Here is a 24,238-nt window from a genome sequence, read left to right on the forward strand (position 1 = left end):
ACATGTTCTTGTATGATCTAAAATATACTGTAACATTCTAGACTGTACTGTTCTGGATATATATAGGAGAAGAGGGCGAGAGGAGTCCAGTCCCAGTCATAGTAAGCTAGTGGTAAGTGAAGAGTCAGAGTGAAGTGTACTACTAAGGAAGAATATTAAACTACAGAAGCTGTGCAAAGTGTTTACATATCTCCCTCCCACGGAGTCTCCTGACGGCGACACGAAACCAAAGTAACACGTCCGGCATAACATTGGCGTCAGGAGTGTAGGCATTTTTTTTTTTTTTCGCCATGGAGACTCGTTCCCAAGCTGCCCAGAGGGACGACGTGTTGACTGAACTCTTGGAAGCTTTGAGACTACAGGGGGAGAAACAAGAAAGAGCACACCAAGAACTCAAAGAACAACAAGAAAAAGCACAGCAACAACAAGAAAGAGCACAGCAACAACAAGAAAGAACACTCCAAGAACTCAAAGAATAACAAGAAAGAACACAGCAACAACAAGAAGGAACACTCCAAGAACTCAAAGAACAGCTAGAAGATCGCTTCACGGGATTACAGCAACAGCTACAAGCAGTACCAGATGGAAGTGAGTCAGTACGAAGAGAAATGACTGATGTGACCACGAAGTTAGGACAACGCCTGATAGAAGTAGAAAAAGAACACAAAAATCTTCCCGCCGGTGGTACGGGAGACGACACACAAAGAAATATTAGAAGTGCAGGGAAAGGTGAACCGTACTGAACAGGCAGTTTGTGACGTAAGTGACAGAGTGAAGGCCCTTGAAGACTGCTTGGCTGGAAACGGACAGCCAGTGCCTGCAGGGGCTAGTTGTACCCAAGATGCTTCTCCTACGCAAGTCCGGGGTAGTTTGAACCCTGTTTCGCCTGAGTTTATCCCCGCAAGAAGTTCCGCCAGACCCATGAGTCTGCTGGGTTCGCCTGTTAGAAAGAAGCCTCAGGAGTTTGATGGCAAGGTCTCCTGGGAGGCTTACCGCGCTCAGTTTGAGCTGTTGGCAGCTCGGAACGGATGGGATGACCAAGAGTGCGCGGTACAGCTGGCCACTAGCCTGAAAGGGGCGGCGCTGGAGGTCCTTGCTCAGCTCGACAATGCGACAAAGGGCAGCTACAGTGGGCTGGCACAGGCGCTGGAGCAACGATATGGGACCAAGCACCAGAACGAGCTCTTCAGGGTTAGGTTCAGAACCCGCAGCAGGAGGCGCGGCGAGTCTCTTCAGGAACTCGCTCAGGACCTTGAGAGCATGGCGCACAAGGCATACTCAGGTGCCACCCCTGACCTGCTGACGGTTTTGCTGCGTGATCAATTCATCGATGCCCTGGACAGCCCTCTGCTGAAGATACAAGTGAACCAAGCTAAGGCAACATCAATGCAGGAAGCTCTGGCACGTGCCATGGAGTTTGAGTCCTTTGTTAGGTCTAGCTTGTCAAGCTTCAGGGACGACTCGACTTCTGGCTTTCGGGCACGAAAGGGCGCTGTCGGCGACACAGACAGGTTCCAAGGAACGTGCTGGTACTGCGAGAAGGTTGGGCACAAGGAGAACGAATGCTATAGAAGGAATATGAAGGTGGCGCTAAGAAGAAGCCCAGGGAAGGACCCAAGTGCTGGACCTGTGGAGAAAAGGGGCACTGGAAGAATGAGTGTCGGGAAAATGTACCCCCAACGAGGGACCACCACTCGGGAAACTAAGAAGGACTGGTTCACGGGGGCAACGACCAGTCTGTCTTGTACATGCCCCGAAGATATCAACGTGCAGGAGAACCACCATGACGAGCTGCCAAGTGGAGGGCAAGGGTGACGGAGTGTTGTGGCCTGTGGTCGTCGACACAGGCTCGGAACGTACATTGGTGCGGCCTGATGTGGTGAGTCATCGTCGGCTTCCTAAGACGCCGCATCGACTGTGCGGAGTCACAGGACACTACGCAGAGCTCAGAGGCCCAGTGGACGTGAAGTTTGAGCTCGGAGGAAAGGAAGAGTTCCTCTCTGTCTACGTGGCTGACATGGACGACCCCTGCATCCTAGGTATGGATTATCTTGTCTCCCACAGGTGCGAGCTGGACTTCCGCGCTAAGCAGCTGACTGTAGGAGGAAGGAAGGTGCCACTGACGACTGTGAACAAGGAAGACCTGCCAGTGACGGTCAAGCGCACCACCATTATTCCTCCGAGGTCGGAGATGCTGTTACCCTGTCAAATTACGGGTGCCCCCCCGGCTAGCCTGTGTGTGGTAGAGAGTGGAAGTCGATGCCCGGTAGAAAACGGGGTGATTGTAGGCAGTACTTTGGTAGACCCTGCTGCAGCGGAAGTGCCTGTCGTCGTGGCCAATGTCTCCTTCAGTCCAAAGAAAATAGAACAAGGGACCATGGTGGGGTTGTGCCAAGAGATCGACCAGGAACCAAGAACCTGTGTCTGCAGGAGAACCCTGACGAAGCCCCAGGAGGAGCTGCCCGACTACCTGCACGACCTGTTTAACAGGAGCTCCAAGTGTCTAGAGGAGCCCCAAGTGGAACAGCTCAGGGAGCTTCTCGTGAGGAATGCAGATGTGTTTTCCACAGGAGACCTGGACTTGGGGTGTACGGACCTGGTAGAGCACCACATCAACACAGGTAGCCACCGCCCAGTGAAGCAAGCTCCTCGAAGGATGGCACCAGCCCGTCGCAAGGAGATGGATGAGGTGATGGATGATCTCCGGCAACAGGGGTTAATTGAGCGGTCCAGCAGCCCGTGGGCGTCTGCTGTAGTGCTCGTCAGGAAAGAGGACGGTTCCCTCAGGTGCTGCGTGGACTACCGAGCCCTCAACGATCTCACCATCAAGGATTCATACCCACTCCCACGGATCGACGACACGCTCGACGCTTTGGTGGGCTCCAAGTGGTTTTCAACACTGGATATGAAGTCTGGGTATCACTAAGTCAAAATGGCGGAGCAGGACAAAGAGAAAACAGCCTTCTCCTACGGTCAAGGCCTGTGGCAGTTTAAGATTATGCCCTTTGGCCTCTGCAACGCGCCGGCCACGTTCGAGCGGCTGATGGAGAGGGTGCTGGAGGGACTTCACTGGAAGACGGCACTCATCTACCTCGACGACGTGATTGTCTTTGGCCAGACCTTCGAGCAGGAGATGGAAAGGCTATCAGAGGTTTTCTCCCGGTTTAGAGCTGCACACCTTAAGCTCAGCCCGAAGAAATGCTGCCTATTCCAAAGGGAGGTCCAATACTTGGGACACATCGTGAGCGAGGGTGGAGTACGCACTGATCCTGAGAAGGTAGCTGCGGTAAGGGACTGGCCGACACCCACCAACGTGAAGGAGCTGCGGAGCTTCCTCGGGTTGTGCTCATACTACCGCAGGTTTGTAAAAGGCTTCGCTACGATTGCTGCACCATTGCACTTCCTGACGAAGAAGGGGCGCAAGTTTGAGTGGACAGCGGAAACTCAGGTTGCCTTTGAGAAGCTTAAGGAGGCCCTCATCAGCTCGCCCGTACTCACCTACCCAGACCCCTCTAAGCCTTTTATACTGGATTGTGATGCCAGTGATGAGGGGATTGGTGGAGTGCTGTCCCAGGCATGTGCCGACATGGAACGGGTTGTGGCCTACTTCATCAAGAAGCTCACCCCAGCCGAGAAAAACTATTGCGTGACCCGGAAAGAACTCCTGGCAGTAGTCAAGAGCCTTGACTTTTTCCATGCTTACCTGTACGGTGCAACTTTCACCATCCGCACGGATCACGCTGCATTACGGTGGTTGAAGTCACTGAAAAACCCTGAGGGCCAGCTTGCTCGCTGGATAGGTAAACTAGAGCAGCATCACTACACTATTTTGCACCGATCTGGGCTACCACACGGTAACGCGGACAGCTTGAGCCGGCGCCCCTGCCTACCTGAGTGTCAACATTGCCTCCAGAGGGAAAGCGTCCAGAATATGTGCCGCCGCACTACAGTGGAACAGACAGCGGAGGTGCCATGGGAAGACTTGGGAAAACTGCAGCGGGAGGACCGAGATCTGAGACCAATAATGGAGTGGCTGAGTCAGTCGTCAACGCGACCTGGGTGGGAAGTAATCTCGAGAGAAAGCCCTATTACTGGACTCAGTGGGACACTCTTCGGATAGACGACGGGGTGTTGCAGCGACGCTGGGTTTCTCATGATGGTCTTGACCACTACTGGTCCACGGTGCTACCTGTGAAGTCCCGGGAAGGCGTCTTGAAAGAAATGCACGACAGCACCACCAGCGGACACCTTGGGGTAAAGAAGACACTGAGTCGCCTGCGCCAAAGGTTCTACTGGGTTGGCATGAGGAAGGACGTGGAAGAATGGTGTCACGCGTGTGAGGTGTGCTGTGCAAAGAAGGGGCCCAAGAAGCGTCACCGTGCCCCATTGCAACTATACCAGGTTGGAGCCCCCATGGAACGGGTGGCAGTGGATATAGCAGGACCCTTGCCTCTGACGACGAACGGAAATAGGTACATCTGCGTCACAATGGATTACTTCATCAAGTGGCCGGAAGCCTACGCCATCCCTGACCAGGAAGCCACTACCATCGCCAAGGTTTTGGTGGTGGAGTTCTTCTGTCGCTTCGGTGTGCCTAACGAGCTCCATTCCGACCAGGGAAGGAATTTTGAGTCAACAGTCCTTGCTGAGTGCTGCAAGCTTCTGGGTATCAAGAAGACCCGGACCACCCCTCTGCACCCACAGTCAGATGGAATGGTGGAGAGGTTTAATTGGACGTTGGGCCAGGAGTTGGCCAAGCAGTGCAACAATGATCAGTCTTCATGGGATCAGAAGCTGCCTGCGCTTCTCATGGCCTACAGGTCTGCCGCCCACGAGACTACGGGGTATTCACCGGCAAAGCTGATGTTTGGACGTGAGCTGCGATTGCCGGTGGACCTACTGACAGGAAGGCCTCCTGGGGAAAGCCTTCCAAGGGACGCCTCCAGTTTTGCCCGTCAACTAGAGGAACGGCTGGAAGAGGTGCACCATCAAGTCCGTGGTGCCTTGAAGTTCTCCGGGGACCGAGAGGAGGTCGACGACGACATAGGCCTTCTGGACCTTTCAACCGAGGGAGATAACCTCCCGGCTTCGGCAGATGTTCCAGGGACACCCCAAGAAGCGGACGACGACGAGGCGCACCAGGAGATAGACGCGCAGGAGACACCGAGCAGAAGACAGAGACAACGCAGGCGTCCACAGCGATACGACGATTATTATGTTTTTGATTAATTCTCTTATGTTTGTATATAGTTAAGTGTGTGATCGGGACGATCACAATTAAGAGGGGGGGATAGTGTTGTGCTGGAAGCTTCCCCCGGCGTCCATGGGGCTCTAGAAGGCTCCGGGAAGAGCAAGCAGGGGGGCGGGGAGCAAAGCCTCGTCCGCGCCCCGCGGGGCGCGGCCAGGCGCCAGGCAGGAAGTGTTGCCAACTCGCACATACTTTTGCTACATGTTCTTGTATGATCTAAAATATACTGTAACATTCCAGACTGTACTGTTCTGGATATATATATAGGAGAAGAGGGCGAGAGGAGTCCAGTCCCAGTCATAGTAAGCTAGTGGTAAGTGAAGAGTCAGAGTGAAGTGTACTACTAAGGAAGAATATTAAACTACAGAAGCTGTGCAAAGTGTTTACATATCTCCCTCCCACGGAGTCTCCTGACGGCGACACGAAACCCAAGTAACACGTCCGGCATAACACAATATTAGGGTGAAGCCCCAGCTCAGTGGCCTTAGTAATGACAACAGCGTGGTCTGCAAGGTCAAATGCTTTCCTGAAGTCGACAAAAGCAAGGGCAACGGAGGTGTCTCGTTTGTCCAGGTGGCTGTGTATGTAATCTAGAAAGCTGACCATGCAGGCAATGAGTGGTGGAGGAGTGCTTCATGTTGCCAAATTATTGGATGTCTATGAGGCTACTAATATCATCATAAGCCCAGTTAAAAATAAAATCTTCACAAATGAGGCTGGGAATGGGCGTGATGGCGATTGGCCTTAGGTCATTAAGGGACTGTGGGCTGGAAGTTTTGGGGATGGGAGTGACATAGGACGTTTTCTAGTCGCTTGGGCAAATGTTTTGTTCAAGTGAAGCATTTATTATGGAGCAAATGGGGGTGGCAAGTTCAGAGGCAAATTCCTTATAGATTTTGATTGGGAGGTCAGTGGGCGTGGTAGCTCTGTGCGTCCTTAATTTCTTTAATTTATTGAAAACATCAACCTCCTGGACGGAGGGGGGTGGGGAGGGGGATGGTAGGTATGTGGGCAGTTAGCTGATGAAATGACACACACACACACACACACACACACATATACACACACACACACACACCGTCGATACACCTCGTACACACACACACACACACACACACACACACACGCGCACACACACACTCACACTGCCGTCGAGACAACTCATACACACTAAAAAAATCTGCCGTCGAGACAACTTTTACACACACACACACACACACACACACACACACACACACACACACACACAAACAAACAAACAAACAAACACTGCCGTCGAGACAACTCGTAAACACACACACACACACACACACACACACACACACACGTACATATACACAAACACACACACTACCGTCGAGACACACACACACTCACACACACACACACACACACACACACACACACACACACACACACACACATGTATATATAAACAGTAGCAAGCACTTTCTTAGTTTAAATTCTTACGGAATCGTTTACTGTCATAAGTTTGGAGTATGGTAATCATATGCTACGTATTTTCTTTCTTTCTTTCTTTTCTTTTCTTTCTTTTCTTTCTTTTCTTTAAACGAAACGACGTTAGGGCAGGACCTGCTAGTAAACCCTAGGTTTTGCAGACTAACTTTGGGACCGTACTCCCAAAATGCCGAAAGTAGAGGCGGAAATTTAAAAATACGTATAATAATAAAGACAAACATAATAAATGTATGTTATAGTTTCTACTGAGTACATTGTCTGGACGTTGTCTATATAGAGTACATGTAATTTGGATGTAAATGCATGTAAGAGAAAAGACCTCAAGAGAGTTTACCGGCACTATAGGCAGCATCCCTCCCCCCCAAAAAAAAATAATAAAAAAATGATTTGCAGTAGAGGGGGAGGGGCATGGAGGTCGGTCGGAGTCGGAGTCGGAGTCGCAATTTACATTTTGTCGGAGTCGGAGTCGGAAAATTTTAACTCCGGCTCCACACCCCTAGTTCTTTCTCTCTCTGTCTCTCTTGCATAAATAACTAAAGGGCACAGTACTTTTGGCAGGTGAAATTTAAGAACATTTAAGCTATCTATGACACATCATTCAATCATATAGCGATGGCTGCCTGTACTGGTGCTGTGAGCTGACTGGAGGACATACTGATCCATGACTGGCATGTGGAAAGGATATCATGATGGAATTTTGTTTAACCAGTATTTTGTTCATAAAACCAGATATCTAGGGAACTGAGACCTGTAATATGAGTGTCTCCTGTATATGCTTGCACTAATACACTGATATCCTGTGAACTATGACACACGATGTCATGATGGAATTTTGATTATTCAGAATTTTGTCCAGAAAACCAGATATCTAAGAAACTGAGACCTGTAACTTGCATGTCTTCTGTATATGCTTGCAGTAATACACTGATGTCTTCTCAACCATTATCAGGTCCCGGGATCGCTCAGTGATTGTAGATTCCCCGTCCCCTTCACCTGTGGAGCAACCTTCAGGCCTCCTGGGGGTGGTCAGCCTGCAGCAGTTTGATGGGTCATGGACCCTGAAGGATGCTGCAGAGCTTACTGGCATGCCCTTTGATGCCCTGTCTGCCAGTAACCCTGCCAAGGTGAGTGGGTATTACCTAGTTAAGAGAGGTGACATGATTGCAGCTTCCAGGGCAGTAAAGAGAACAACAGACAAAATGAACAGAGATTCATTCACATGGGACACAGGAGAAACAATACTCATCCCGACCTTAAGTGGCGAGAGTTCCCCCCGTTTTAGGAGGATCCACCTGGAGCCTTACAACCCCGTGCTGCTGATTGGCTTACTGACAGCATGGCAGTTGTGGATAGATAGGAGCGCTTTCATTGATCATGTATATTATGTGGTCAAGTACTGTCAGAGTTGTGTTTTGAGACGTTCAGTCCTCCCCATAAGTGACTGCTTTGTCTCCTGCAATGAAAAATAACCAAGAGAATAACTAGAATAACTGCTTAAATTTGTTGATATACACTTTTCGAAAACTGCTGCACGAGAAAGAAGTCAAGTGACAGTTCCCGTCACCCTTCGGTAGGTCAAACCTAAGATGGTAATGACTTGACCTGAGGCTTAACGGAAGGCTTGGAAGAAGGAAAAGGTTAATTAGGGCAGCAGCAAAGGAGGCGTAGGAGGAAGAGATTATTCAAGTGAGTGTGTGTGAGAGAGAGAGAGAGAGAGAGAGAGAGAGAGAGAGAGAGAGAGAGAGAGAGAGAGAGAGAGAGATTAAGAAAGAAAGAGAAAGAAATGCGAGATAGAGACAGACAGGGGATTAAGGGTGGGGTTAGCAGCTGCAGAAAAGAGGAGGGGTGGTGGTGCTGTTGTCGTGGAGAGCATGTATTGAATGAGTACTGTATGGAAAGATTCTGCAGCCCCCTCCCTACCCCCCCCCCCACACACACACACGGACACACTTTACACATCTGCAATTTTTTTGTTTTTTTTTTGTGGGTGGGTGAGTGTACGAGAGAGAGAGAGAGAGAGAGAGAGAGAGAGAGAGAGAGAGAGAGAGAGAGAGAGAGAGAGAGAAGGATGAGCAAGGAAACCACAATACCAGTGGGAATAGGAATTAGGTAACCGGGGTAAGAAAAATGACTTCCTTCTTAGACCTTCCCATTGGCCAAGCCGCACCCACCCAAAGCCAATCCCATGCGTTCTGATAGCGGAGTGAGGGAGCCCCCTCTCGCCACTCAAACTCGAGAAGACTTGTGTGTGGGTACTATAGTCTGTTCAGAGCATGAAGTCGGTTCAGGGTGGAGCTGGTATCGTCGTTTACCTCTAGCCATCCTGCCAAATCAATCTTCGTACATGAATCTTTCTCTTATTTCCCATCCATGTGCTATTTGAAAGTGATATTTTATTATATTGTGTATATAGTAAAGGAAGCTACATAGTACAATGAGTGTCGATGCTTAGGATTATAACAACGATTTGTATAAATTCTATGACATGTGGCAGCGATTTTTTCCCATGGTGCCACGTTTTGGTGGTGGTGGTGGTGGTGGTGATGGTGGTGGTGGTCGGCGTGTCCCCTTAGGTCCCTCCCCCGGGTAGAGAAGGAGAGAGAGGGAGAGAGAGAGAGATAAACAGGTGGGTTGTGGGTGGGTAGGTAGGGAGACGGTGCTAATCTGATAATTGGCGGTCGAACTGGCAGAGCCGCACTCATGGGAATTCAAGAATGTGCCACACCTTGAACCGACTTCATACTCTGAACAGACTTTACCTAGAATCCTAGATAAACGAAGAAAGGTGACATGATTACAGCTTTCAGGCCAGGGAAGGGAACAACAGACATGATCAACAGAGATCTGTTCACATGGGATACGGGAGTAACTGGAAGCCATGAAAGAATCAAGAAGCACAGTTTTCCCAACAGATGCATGGAACACTGCCACAGCCTGGGCAGAGAGGCTGTCCAGTCTAAAGCCATGAAAGATATCAAGAAGCACATCTTCCCCAACAGATGCATGGAACACTTGCACAGGCTGACATAGAGGCTGTTCAGTCCAGCGACTTCAGTGAGTTTGGAGATAAGGTGATTAAGCTTCACCCACGAGTGCCGCTCATTTCTGCACATCACAGCAAGGAACACCCGCGGGTCAGTGGAACAGAATCTGAGTGAAATATTTAGACGTGATGTTGTGTCGGTTAGGTTGGTACCAGTGGGTAGACTAGCCAGAGGTACCAACCTAACTTACACAACACCACGTCCATAGATTTCACTCAACTTCTTTTCTACCAACCTGCGGGTGTTTGATGTCTCCTTTATCGGCTGTACCTTGTTGTGATGTGCAGGAAATGAGCTACACTCCTGAGGTCTCGTCTGAAGCTCAATCAGGCTTGTCTCTAAACTTAATGAAGTCTTTGTTGTGATGTGCTACTTATAAAGAAATGAGGCGTGTAATTTATGTCTCGTCTCACAGGCGAGTTTGCACCATAGCTGAGGCTCCAGCCGCCACGGGTAGTGGGGAACGTAAAGTTGCCAACAACGGCGAGGTCAGTTATCTCATACGAAAATTAATGGGTAATAATACTTTAAAATGGTAAAAGTATTGAATAGAAGTACATAATATCCATTATAATAGGGTTTTGTAAGTCTATAGTGAGCGTTTGAATGTAAAACGATTTTGATGAGGCACGCTGGCTGTCTGGCAACACCCGGCAATGTTTAGATTCGAAGGTCGAACCTCAAGACGAGACCCAGGATTTATGCCTGCCCGGGACCAACTTTAGCTACTCGCGCCGCGTCTCAGATTCACATCCAGCTCCACTGGGACGGTTTGGGCTCTTAAGACGAGCCGGAGACGAGGTGTTAGCTTTATAAATATAGGCCCTGGGTCCCGTCTGAAGCTCAATCAAGCTTGTCTCTAAACTCATGAAGTCTTTGAACTGAAGAGTCTCTCTGCCCAGCGCATCTGTTGGGGATGCTGTGTTTCTTAATATTTTTTTGAGCGTCTCATCTCTCTCAAACCTCTTTTATGGGTCCTAGTTACTCCCTCATTCCATACGAACAGATCAATATCGATTCTGTCTCCTCCCCTTCCTTCATTGCCTTGAAAACTGCAATCATAACACCTCTCTTCTAAGCCTGTATCACTTTATCCATCATCTCTTGGTCCACGTTGTGAATCATGTTTGGATCTGGATCTGGATCTGGATCTGGACTAATGATGCGCAGGGCACCTGTATAGGTGCATAACACGCATATTTGTTGGCTGTTGGGGGGACGGGGGAGCCGAGTGTGCAGGGGAGGGAAGTGAATCAAGTGTAATTGTTAGTGCTGGTGTGTTGTGGTGACCAGTGAGTATGTATTTGTTTTTTGAATGAGTCTATTGTACCGCAGTCTAAAATCTGTTGAGGGAGGCTGTTCCAGTCACTTATGGTGCGTGGAAAGTATGAGTGCTTGTATGCGTCAGTGTTAGTGTGATATGTTTGGTATTTATGGATCTGTGTGTTACGAGTACGTTGACTGTTTGCATTGTGTACATAGGTATGTTTGTGGGTCAATGTCAATGTGAGTATTTGTGATCTTGTACATAAGTGTAAGTCTGTGTGCTTGTCTGCGTATGTGAAGAGGTTCCATGTTTATCTGTTGTTTGATCCGTGTTGTGATTCCAGGCGTTCGAGTGTAATTGTTTGTAATGAACCTAGCCGCCTTGGTGTTGATTTGTTCTAACCTACCAATGTTTCTGTGTGTGTAAGGATCCCACACCGTGGAGCAGTATTCCAGTGTTGGTCTCTCAAGTGTGTCATAAGCTATGTGTTTAAAGTCAAGTGTGCAGTTATGTAAATTCCTCCTCAGGAACCCCAGTGTTCTGTTGGCTGTGGCACTGATATGGTCTATGTGGGTGTTGAATTTCAAGTTAGTTGACAGATGGATACCAAGGCACTTGTGTGTGTGAACTGATTCTAAATCTGAATTGTGGAGAGTGTAAGTGTGATGGATGGGGTTGTGCGCTCTGGTGAATCTTAATAGTTTGCATTTGTCTGGTCGGAAGTGCATCTGCCAGGTGCGCTCCCACCGCTCGCTTGACCATGCTTGTCAACAGATTATGAGTTGTGAAATTATCCTGGACATGCATTCCCACTGTGTGTGTGTGTGTGTGTGTGTGTGTGTGTGTGTGTGTGTGTGTGTGTGTGTGTGTGTGTGTGTGTGTTTCTTTGAGGGCACAGTCCAGCAATGGGCAGCATCTTGTGTGTAAGGGTTGGGTGGCTGTGTGCAGAGCTCACGTGTGGCTATAAGTGTGTGTTTGGACCCACAGGGCGAGGTGGCCTGGGCCACGGCCTTGGTGCTGGTGCTGTTGGAGAGAAAGTATGGCCATCAGAGGGAGCAGTGGGCCCTGCTGGCCACCAAAGCACAGACCTTCATCACAGGCTGTGGGGAGCAGGTGGAGGAGCTGCTGGCCAAGGCTCGCGACACCCTCCAGGCCCAGTGAGCGGCGACGGCAGCAGCGGCATCTTCTGTGTTGGCAGGCACCAGAGTAATTATCAATTAAAATGACACCCTACTTCTCTCCCCAGTCGTGTTACATACTTACTAGTTGTCCAAGATATTGTTGTTTAACATTCCCCCCCCCCCCCCCCCCCAAGTCACGTATTCAGACACTTCAGTTTCCAACCGTTAGCCCGCCCTAAGGAGTCTAAAGAAAGAGGAGGGACAATAGTGCCCCCGAGATGGAGGAAGCGGACTACTTATCTAAAGCAGGGGTTCTCAAAGTGTGGTCCGTGTACCCCCAGGGGTCCGTGGCACTTTGATAAGGGGTCCGAGAAATCTAGCGAATTTAGCGGTAGATGCAGTCGTCTTTTGAGAGACATCTGGTAACACTGGTTGAATGTCAACCACCGGCAGTGTACATCCAGCGGCCGTCAAGAGCGTATGTATCACGAGTCTTCAGGTAAAAAAAGACTTAGTTATCAGGCGGTTGCGAGGATAAAGGTGAACAATCCGCAGATAGTAGCCACACACTACATGCTGCAGAGGCAGGCTCTCGCCTCGAAAGACATTGCCTAGACCTGCACTCTGCTTTCAGTACTGTTATGTATGATGTGGTTAACTATGTGCAGTCAAGGCCACTACGGTTTCGACTGTTCACTCAGCTTTACAATGAAATGGGTGCAGGACATGACACACTACTCTTCCACTCTGAGGTACGATGGCTCTCCCGTGGGAAAGTTTTACAGCGGGTGTTTGAACTGCGCACCGAGCTGTGTGATGCCAAGCCCATCACTGATCACTGCAACACTTTTTTATGACCCAAAGTGGGTAGCCCAGCTCGCCTATCTTGCCGACGTGTTCAACATATTGAACGAACTCAATTTATCCATCCAAGGCGGCTTTGCCTCTGTCCTCGAGGTCAGCGATAAAATCAAGGGCTTCAGGGGGGAAACTGAGAACTGGAGTATGCGGGTCTTGAATGGGTTCACCGACACGTTCCCACAAATCACGGAGTTTTTGGACACGAACAAACTATCAGTCGAGTTGGTAAAAAATCAGATCTGCTGTCATTTTACTGCACTGAATGAACATTATAATTCATGCTTCACTGATGTTGACACCGATGCCTGGGACTGGGTTCGGGATCCTTTTGTTGCCCATCCATCAGCACGTGGTTTCAGTGCAAAGGCAGAGGAAAAACTGTTGGAGCTGTCAAGCGATGGGACCGTCAAAGTGCATATGTAGACAATTGGCCTTCCGTTAAAGAGGAGTATCCTGAACTCTTTGATGCAGCCTCGAAGGTTTTCCTTCCTTTTCCAACTACTTATCTCTGCGAGGCATCTTTCTCAGCTCTGACGGTCATGAAAACCAAGTACAGGGTTCGGATGCATGTGGAAGATGACCTGAGAGTATGCCTCTCGTCCATCCCTCCAAGGATAGAGAAGTTGTGCACTGGGAGACAGGCCCATCCTTCGCATTAACATAATGAACAAAAGACATTTGGTATTAATGAAAAAAGAGGGAGTGGGAATTTCTGGATTTTTCATGCTATTTCCAATATATATATATATATATATATATATATATATATATATATATATATATATATATATATATATATATATATATATATATATATATAATATATATATATATATATATATATATATATATATATATATATATATATATATATATATATATATATATATCCAGAAATTCCTCTCCTTTTCATTAATACCAAATGTCTTTTGTTTATTATATTAATGCGAGAAAAAAGTTCAAATATATATATATATATATATATATATATATATATATATATATATATATATATATATATATATATATATATATATATATTTTTTATTATTATTATTATTTTTATTTGTTTATTTTGATTGTTATGTGTGTGTTCACGTGCAGAGAAATGTGATAAGCCTCACCAACCAACACAACTGTCGTCACTGTGGCAGAGAGGGACTACGCAGTACATGTGAAGGCTGTTTTTTTTCCCCTCTTATCTAAGGATTGTACAATTTTATTGAATTGTTGTCTTGTGTTTTGATATTATCAGAATTGCCTCTTGGAGATGGAATTAAACTTACTTTTCAGTCTATGTATTTATAATTTGCAGCTTTCCATGAGTGTTGATAGTGTAAAATGGTGCATAGATATACTTTGTATCTAATAAATTTCTTTTGATTTGCATTTGTTTGTCCACATAACCTACATGGATATCGAATTGTGAAAAACAGGCTTTACATCAGTGGCGTAGCTAGAGGGAGGGCAGGGGGGCAGAATGACCCCCTGGGAAATTTTTGGGGGAAATGCTGGTACAGATTTTGTATGATCTTTTTGCCATAACTTTTAAACACTATTTTCTTCCTTCCCCTTCCCCTAACTCAACCTTCCCTTCCTCCTTTTTTCCCTCCCCTTCCCCTAACTCAACCTTCCCTTCCTCCTTCTTCCCTCCCCTTCCCCTAACTCAACCTTCCCTTCCTCCTTCTTCCCTCCCCTTCCCCTAACTCAACCTTCCCTTCCTCCTTCTTCCCTCCCCTTCCCCTAACTCAACCTTCCCTTCCTCCTTCTTCCCTCCCCTTCCCCTAACTCAACCTTCCCTTCCTCCTTCTTCCTCCTTCCCCTAACTCAACCTTCCTTCCTCCTTTTTTCCCTCCCCTTCCCCTAACTCAACCTTCCTTCCTCCTTTTCCTCCTTCCCCTAACTCAACCTTCCCTTCCTCCTTTTTTCCCTCCCCTTCCCCTAACTCAACCTTCCCTTCCTCCTTTTTTCCCTCCCCTTCCCCTAACTCAACCTTCCCTTTCCTTCTCTTCCCTTCCTCCTTTTTTCCCTCCCCTTCCCCTAACTCAACCTTCCCTTCCTCCTTTTTCCCTTCCTTCCCTAACTCAACCTTCCTTTCCTTCTCTTCCCTTCCTCCTTTTTCCCTCCCTTCCCCAACTCAACCTTCCCTTTCCTTCCTTCCCTTGCTCCTTTTTTCCCTCCCCTTCCCCTAACTCAACCTTCCCTTTCCTCCCTTCCCTTCCTCCTTTTTTCCCTCCCCTTTTCCTAACTCAACTTTCCCTTTCCTTCCCTTCCCTTCCTCCTTTTTTCCCTCCCCTTCCCCTAACTCAACCTTCCCTTCCCTTCCTCCTTTTTTCCCTCCCCTTCCCCTAACTCAACCTTCCCTTTCCTTCCCTTCCTCCGTTCTTCCCTCCCATTCCCCTAACTCAACCTTCCCTTCCTCCTTCTTCCTTCCCCTGCCCCTAACTCAACCTTCCCTTCCCTTCCCTTCCTCCTTTCTTCCCTCCCCTTCCCCTAACTCAACCTTCCCTTCCTCCTTCTTCCCTCCCCTTCCCCTAACTCAACCTTCCCTTCCCTTCCCTTCCCTTCCTCCTCTATTCCCTCCCCTTCTCCTAACTCAACCTTCACTTCCTTTCCCTTCCTCCTTCTTCCTTCCCCTTCCCCTAACTCAACCTTCCCTTCCCTTCCTCCTTCTTCCGTACCCTTCTCCTAACTCAACCTTACCTTCCCTTCCCTTCCCTTCCTCCTTTCTTCCTTCCCTTCCCTTCCTCCTTTCTTCCTTCCCCTTCCCCTAACTCAACCTGTCCTTCCCTTCCCTTCCCTTCCTCCTTTCTTCCTTCCCCTTCCCCTAACTCAACTTTCCCTTCTTCCCTTCCCTTCGAGGTGCTTTCATCTGCTCTTCAAGCCCCAAGTGGCTGTCGAGGAGATTAAATCACCAAAGCAGTAGACCTCGTAATGAGCCAATAGGTTTTCTGCTGCCTGCATTTCCATGTTTCCATGTTTCCTTTATTATTTCTCCTTCCCCTAAGTCAACCTTCCCTTCGTCCCTTCCCTTCCCTTCCCTTCCCTTCCTCCTTTCTTCCTTCCCCTTCCCCTAACTCAACCTTCCCTTTCTCCTTCCTTTGTTTCTGGTAGAATTTAACATCAAAGAGCGGTACTTCTGGTGTCAAATGTTTTGGGGAAATTTTTCAAGTTTTTGCCCCCTCTGGGAAAAATCCTGGATAAGGCACTGCATAACAAAAAATGATTTTTTTAGGAATATATGTGAGGGGGTCCTCGGTTTATTTTGTCATAAAAGGGGTCCTTCTTTGAAAGAAGTTTGAGAACCCCTAAATCACACCTAGATGGCAGCACCATATTTGAAAGGGTGAGGAGGCTAAGCTTGTTTGAAATGTTTAGCTTCTTTCTATACCATATGCTGTGCGTTAAACCTAGTGCTATTTAAAGTGCTTAAAGTCCCATGTGATTTCTATTGGGGTTAAAAAGTTTGTCATACCTATTATCAATAGTTTAACAAGTCAAGGATGATAGATAGAAAGTTGGTAGATAATTCCAAGTTGATAACACCGCCATAACACCCGGCATGTTTTCCCGGTGATATATTTTATCTCCGGATTGTATGCTTGGATCGTTAAGAACCATCTTGCCAGACGACCGTGTAGGTTTTTTCCATTGACAATTGTATGGCTAATTCGTGGTGATACTAAATAATAATAATAATAATAATAATAATAATAATAATAAAAATAATAATAATAATAATAATAATACATTGATATCCTACTATAACACTGCACGGCCACCTACCAGTGATCGCGACCTCGCGATATACAAAAATCTAACTAGCAGTCTAGTTACCATTATCATACATAGTGGGATCATGTTAAGCAGACTGCCTATGATACAGTTACAATAAAACACTGGCTAAGTAAGAACATTTGTGTAGTAATAATATAAATAGTGAGAGGTAAAACACAACGTGTGTGACATGAAACATAAGAAATCTCTCAAAAGATAAATATAAGGACACATGTATAAGTAGCTATCAAATGGCATAGTTACAGACAATGAAACGTTCATCTAGCTCCTAAAAAAAAAAAAAAATACAGTAGTGAAACATAGTACAATGTTAAGTACAGGAGCAGGGGAATGCCAGGTTTCTGTCATTTGACGTGCTTGAGAAAAGGAAAAAATACCTTGCCAGTGGCCTCCCTGCATCCAGTCGCCGTGTCTGCACAATCAAATAATCGTGCAGGACAGAGTTCCTCCTAATAAGGTAGCACATGACGACGAGACTGACGAACATCAGAAACATTGGTACAAAAAATCCAGGGTACAAGTAGGGGAGATGCAAGTATTCAGGCAGCGTTTCCTCCAGGGTTTCCGCAAACTCTGTTTTGTTTGCGAAAGACAATGAATTAAGGGAATCAGTCACATAAGAGATGCTGGAGAAGTGAATGTTATCGAGAGACCGTAGAGGAAACATTCGATGGGAAATATTGGCCGTGAAAACCAGACGGATCCGGGACGGGTACGTTGTTATGTTAATGGAGCGGATATAGCATGCTTCCGCTATGGCATAGTGACCAGTAACCCGTTGATAAGTGGTACCCTCCGGGCAGATGACTGATACATAGAAGGACTGAGGGAAATATAAATAATGTAGACCCTGAAAGTTCTTATGGAAATCAGGTGTTGGTGGTAGATGCTAGTGAGGGCACAGGGAAAGAGCGTCAGACGCGTTCACGCGGGTGAGGGCGATCTCGCATATCCCTCCCCGAACTGGGAGGAAGGCAAAGAGAGACGCAGAGCAATAGAATCGCCTGAAGACCGTCTCCTTGCAATGTTGCAAGGGTGAGTAGCTACCCGTTGAATACAGAGCGAAATCCTTCGCGATTAGAACAAGAGACGGGGACGTGTCCAGGGCTAACACACTGTCCTTAGCTGAAAAAGGGAACGGGACAATTTCGTGTACCTCAAACACGTCCGCCGTCTGAAATGGAACATGAATGATTATGGCATCGGGGGTGAGGCTGGACTCAATCAAGGGGTAAAAATATTGACTCATGTGTGGGTTGAATAAAGGTGTGAGGCTATAATTTTGATACCCGATATGGACAGTCGTTCTCAAATCGTGTAGAGGGAACAAGGCAGGCGTGACTACCGTGCGCTGCATCAACCATGTTGCTAATAACCTGCTGATTTGCCGTTGTGACAGAGTTAATGACGTTTTACAATACATGCAAGGCCTGATCTAGGAGGAGAAACTGATTCACCTGGTCGATCTGCTTGACAACTATGTTGATAACTTCTACCATCTTATTTGTTTGCTCTAGCAGTTCCTCAATGTGAGTATGCAACCGCGCAAGTTTTCTACAATTGGCGTTGATCACCCTGCGATTTCGGGCAGCAAAGGAAAGTACATGAGCGTAGTGGTCCCGCAAATCGCGCACGTCCTCGTCGGTTGCCGTACCGAAGAGGAACTTTGAGGCTGACCCAACGATGTTGAGCAACCCCCTCTTTACCCGAGAGTGAACTGAGTGAAAACTATAATCCATGTCTACCTCATCAACTTTTCCCTGCAAGAACAGAATCCTATCCTCCAGTAGTTGAAAAAGATTCAGAGAGTTGGTACTAGAAGGTGCCTTTGATTCCCTAGTCTTAGTAGCCCGTATGGCGTCTGCCATGCCGAGTAGTTTTTCTGAGACTATCCTGATTGTGTCTGTGGTATTGGTCAAGGAAGTATATGGATATTTTACGAGGAGCACATCTTCTATGAGGAAGACCTCTCCTATGTGTGCCGTGAGGGCGCCAGGCTTCAGGTGGATGGGTGTCGGTGCAAGCAGGGAGCCGAGGGACAACAAGATGATCAGAAAACGCAACATCATGATCTGAAAGTGGTGGGAATGAAGTATTTAAACCCGTGGTCTCAAGTTATAGCTATGGGTGTTGGGATTACCTTGTTGAACATATGACTCTGAGGGGGAATTACCAATATCAAGGTCCAAAGGTGAGGGAATTACTTTCAGACGATCACTGTGAACTTCTAGACTGACTCCACTATTTGACTCAAGAACCTCGAACCGATTTCCCCTGACATTCCGAACAACTCGGTAAGGACCCACAAATTTAGCCCCCAGTTTCGAACTCCTTTCCGCTTGCTTAATCATGACTGTGTCACCCTCTTTTGATTCCACCGGGACGGCCTGTTTGTGTTGTTTTGACATCATTTCAACCTTCGTAGCTTTTAACGTACGCCTAACCTCTAAGTGTATCTTGGAAAACATATGCAACTGCTGTTGTGCGTACCTATCAATGTTGTAGAGAGGTTGTTGTGGTTTTGTTAGGAAGTCGTACGGAAGACTTTTCTCCACCCCATATAAGATGTAGTAGGGAGACTTCCCCGTGGAGTCGTTTACCGACGTATTTATGGAAGCGGCTATATGCGATAGCCAATCCTCCCAGTTATCGTGGAGATCGTTCACGATAGGCCTGAGGACCTGTAAGATTTTCCTATTATCCCTCTCCGCCAACCCATTAGCAGCTGGGTGGTAAGCAGTGATGAAGGACTGCGTGATGTTAAACTGAGCGCATATTTCGCTCAATACTGAGTTCCTAAACTCGGCACCATTGTCACTCAAAAGAATTCGAGGAGACGAATGTGGACACAACACGTGAGTCACGAGGACATGGGCCACTCGTGTGGCTGTCTTGTCCTTGACAGGCGCTAGAACTAGAAACCTAGAGAACTGGTCGACGCACACCAATAAGTAGCACGAACCATGTTGGCTCTGGGGGAGCTGTAATAAGTCTATATTAACAACATCTCATGGCGCCTCTGGTACTGGGTATTGTAACATAGGCGCTGGCCCTTTTACGGACCCCTTGTGCTTAGCACAAACGACGCAATGTGCGACATGTTTTTCTACATCAACCCGTAATGTGGGCCAGTAGAATTTTCGTCTGGTTACAGACAGCGTCTTGTCTCTTCCTGGGTGACCCGTAATGGGTGTGTCATGGACCAGCTTAAGCGTCACGGGGACGTATTTGTCTGGGATGACCAGTTGTTCTATAGGTACAGGTTTGGTTGGCCATGACCTACAAAGGAGGTTGTCCTCTGATAGGAAGAATTGTGAAAAGGGAACTGGCAATTCAGGAAGGTTTGTTTCGTCTCCCGACTCTAGGGCGTAAATTAACCTCTTCCACACAGGGTGGTCTCGCTGAGCAGTGTGTAGCTCAGGTGAAGTGAAGTTGTGGATGACCTCTGGGGTGGTAATCGTGCATATCGGAATATTCCGAGATAAGGCATCTGCGACCACATTTGTTTTCCCGGTGATATATTTTATCTCCGGATTGTATGCTTGGATCGTTAAGAACCATCTTGCCAGACGACCGTGTAGGTTTTTTCCCTTGAAAAGATCAGTTATGGCCGCGTGGTCCGTATACACCACAATTTTGTACCCCATCACTATGTCTCGAAAATGCTTCAGAGCCCACACAATGGCAAGAGCCTCTAGGTGGGTAACAGGATAGTTCTTTTCCGGAGCTGTTAGTACTCGACTGGCGAACGCTATTACATGCTTTATGCCGGACTTATCTGTTTGCATAAGAGCGGCTCCTAGTCCACTAGCCGAAGCGTCGGTACAAAGCTGAAAGGGGTCCTTGAAATCCGGAAAGACAAGGACCGGAGCCTGTGTAAGCGCTTTCTTTAAATCCTCAAAGCTCGTTTGTTGAGCTGGGAGCCACTGAAATGGTACGTCTTTCTTTAATAGATGGGTTAGGGGATTCGCGCGTGCTGCGAAGTCCTTTATGAAAGGCCTGTAATAACCTGCGACTCCCAAGAAGGACCGTACCTTGTCCCCAGACGTTGGCTGAGGGAACTCGGCAATAACTTTTATTTAGTCGTCCACTGTGTGGATGCCGAATTCGTCCACGACATGCCCCAAGAACTTGATCCGAGGCTTTAAGAATTCACATTTGGTGATTTTGAGCTTTAATCCGACCTCTTGTGTAGGACTGCTTTTAGTGTATCCATGTGTGCATGCACGTCTCTACTTGCTATGATGATGTCGTCTAAATACACATAGACAGAGTTGCCCAGCAAGTCACCAAAAATACTGTTCATTGTCCTTTGGAAGGTCAAGGGAGCTCCTTTGAGCCCAAATGGCATCCTCGTCCACTCATAGTGACCATGAGGTGTGCTAAATGCCGTTATTTCCCGGGACTCGGGGGCCACTGACCAGGTCAAGACTCGTAAAGATTTTATTTCCTCTACCGAGACACATCAGAAGATCTCTAAGAACGGGAAGCGGAAAATGATCATCCACGGTCGCGTTGTTCACACGCCGGAAATCAATCACAGGACGATAAGAACCGTCTTTCTTTGGAACCAGAAACAAGGGTGAATTCCACGGGGAATTCGATTCTTTGATGACACCTTGTTCTAACATTTCAGATATAAGTTGCTGCACAACCTCCCTCTGGCTGTGGGGGAGCTTGTACGCATTGATATATACAGGATTGGTATTTGGTTTTAACTAATGTGGTGTTCAGCACACTGCGTAACTCCAAGCGGCTCGCCAGGTAGAGCAAGCGCCCCCCTATAATGTTCCAGTAGCTGGACTAAGGTTGGCTTAATTTCGGAATAGTGTGCAACTTTTAGGAATGCCTCTAAATTAGCTGTGTCTTGTTCGGGAGAAGCCTGACACGCCGAGGTTATGCCTGAGACTTGTGCTGAAGGGTATTCACCTGGTTCCGGGGCGACATTTCTCCCATACACTAGACACTGGCATAATCTAACACCTTGTTTTAAGGATACAGGGGATCCAGACGTGTTTATTACCAATGCCTCTGCAATACCTCCCTCCTTGACTGTCGCGAGAGTCACCTCCACCGTCACGCGGTGTATGTGAGGAGCTCCGTCGATACACACATCACTGCCCGTTGGAGGGGCGTTAGGTAACCGGATTTTAACAAGTTTTGCAGCACGATCCGGAACTATTTGAGGACCTTCTACGACTGCCGTTACTGTCCACCACAAGTCTGTAAAGTTTTCGTGTGGTTTGACCGTAAGAGGTGACACTTGGGCGGTGGCAGACCCTGAGTCTGTGGTGGGTTGGTCATTTTCCCCCTCTGAGGGCGGGATTACAGGTGACATAGGCGATGGATTTACTATCCCCCGTATGCGTCGTCCTTGATACACGATCTCGTTGCTTTCAGGGTTTATGGTTATGTGCAGGTTTTTCATGGCGTTTAATCCTAAGATCCCATCCACAGGTAAGGCAAACCTGCTAGAGACATAAAAGAAATCTCGAAAGGGACATACTTTTTCATGTAAGCTGACTGTTAGTGGTACTCGCCCATGGATTCCCAAAGTGGTGCCCGTCACGCCTACCACATTCAGGTCGTTCTCTTGGAGCGGCCAATTTTCCCCTCTCGCCTGTCGTGTCAGTGACCTGTAAGGGGCGTCTGAGATTACATTGAGTGTCGCACCCGTGTCTACCGCTAAGGTGAGTGAAATTTTGCCCACCTTGCAAGGGAGGGCAATTATGCATGTCCGTCCCAAGGCGGCAATGACGGAGTCTAGGTGCTCCCAATTAGTATCGTCCGTATTGGATACTTGGAGCTACGCCTTGGGGCTGTCACGCAGTCATGCCTTTTTATTCTGAGAAGAGGAGGAGTGTGGTTTACTGTCCGCCGAGGACTTGTTCTTCTGTCCCTCCTTGGCCTTTTGTATTGCCTAACAACTGTCGGAATCATGAAAACAATTCCCGTGGACATGGCAAAAGGCAGTCTTCCGCTGATGGTTTGGCTTAGGGTTCCTGTGTGATGAATGATGCCCGCCCCTGTAACCTCCTGATCTCCTATCAGAGCCCTGTCTTGAGTGTGTTGATTCCCTACGTTTCGCGAAGCAAGAATGTTCAGAATGTCCTGATTGTTTGCAAAAACTACAGGTGAGAGATGCCTTACTTTGCGCTTGCAATGCTGCGGCTGTTGCGAGGGGTTGATGGTGAGGGTGTTCTTGAACCTTGAGTGGGTTGTAAGTATTCCGACGGACCCGGGGGTAAATGAACTCTGCGGGCTGGAATTGATAAATAATGAGTGCCTGAACGCAAGATTACCTTAGTAAATTCACCGGTTTTTGTATCGTGTTCCATTCCCTCTTCGTCTGTGGTCTGTGTTAAATGCTTAAAAGTGTCGCCGAGTTTAGCGAGAGTGTCTTTGTTCATACTATGGATTAAATCAGTTACAATATAGGAGCATATTTCGATAGCTGTAAATATTAACCAATAAACGTAACGTGTATGAATTAATAGTTTGCGCCGAACCCCTAAAAACAAGAAAGGATGGCTAGCAAGGTGCCTGTTAGACGTAATAGAAGTTAAAGTTATAATGGAATGTCATAATGATATGAGTATATGAAATAATAATTCTATTAAAAACAGCGGTTTTCTTTTTTGTTTTTGGGTAGGAGAAAATTAAGTGAGTATGCCTTTAACTTGCTGGGTTTCCCTCGAGCGGCGAAGAGAAAACGGAGCAAGGGCACACTTAGGAAAATGAACTATGAACAGGGAAATCAGTTTTACCGCTAGCAGACAATAAGAAAGGATCAATATCGTATGCGAATGAACGTTACTCTCACAATTATGACTGATTAACATGTTAGGAACACAGAAATAAAAAGGTCGTGCCTCTGCTCGAAAGAAAATTGGAATAAGCTGAGCCGGCATATTTTGACCAGAAGGAAATATCCACAAATACCAAGATTAATCAGCTGATGTAGTGTAGAGGGCGAAGGGTGGCGACGCCCTGGGGTACGTGCAGTCTGGGGAGTCGCGTTGGAAGACCTCGGCCGCGGCAGGAGCGGCGGTGAGAGTTGATGGAAGGGCGAACATCGGGAGACTCGTAATGGCTGCTGGAAACTGCTGACGAGGCGAGTTGACTGGCAGTGGTCTGGTGCCGGAACACTGCTGCCAGACGTAGGACGACTGCGGCGTTCTTGTTATATTGAGAGATGGGCTGCGGTGGCAGATAAGGCGACTTGGGTGTGTAACCTCTTGAGAAGACGCCTTGCAGGAACGGTAGTGGTAACTGCTTGCAGTCACCGGGAGATGTCCACGGTTGCCCTGGTTGACTGTTTGCCGGAAGAGGTTTGGGCCGATGCTCCCGGCAGCGGCGGTGTTGCCGCCCGCTGTGGTGCGAGGGGCATGTGGGTTGTTCCAAGGCCAGTGGGGCGTGC

At 47.6% G+C, this 24,238-nt stretch overlaps 1 protein-coding gene across 9 annotated transcripts in view; it reads left to right on the top strand.

The window, feature by feature from the left end:
- Nucleotides 1-24,238, top strand: part of LOC126982374 (von Willebrand factor A domain-containing protein 5A-like) — a 77,647-nt gene that overhangs the window by 52,143 nt on the left and 1,266 nt on the right. For 5 of the 9 annotated variants that reach the window (XM_050834386.1, XM_050834391.1, XM_050834389.1 and 2 more), the window contains 2 exons: nucleotides 7,677-7,851; nucleotides 12,026-12,781. In XM_050834386.1, the coding sequence (XP_050690343.1) occupies nucleotides 7,677-7,851; nucleotides 12,026-12,199 (349 nt within the window). In that variant the 3' untranslated portion in view covers nucleotides 12,200-12,781. Of the gene's footprint in view, nucleotides 1-7,676; nucleotides 7,852-12,025; nucleotides 12,782-14,124; nucleotides 14,410-24,238 lie in introns of those variants that run through there. The other 4 variants (XR_007735152.1, XR_007735153.1, XM_050834388.1 and 1 more) reach the window with 3 other exon arrangements.

Source organism: Eriocheir sinensis, chromosome 50 (assembly GCF_024679095.1).
Source record: "Eriocheir sinensis breed Jianghai 21 chromosome 50, ASM2467909v1, whole genome shotgun sequence".
In the NCBI taxonomy this organism is placed as follows: Eukaryota; Metazoa; Arthropoda; class Malacostraca; order Decapoda; family Varunidae; genus Eriocheir; species Eriocheir sinensis.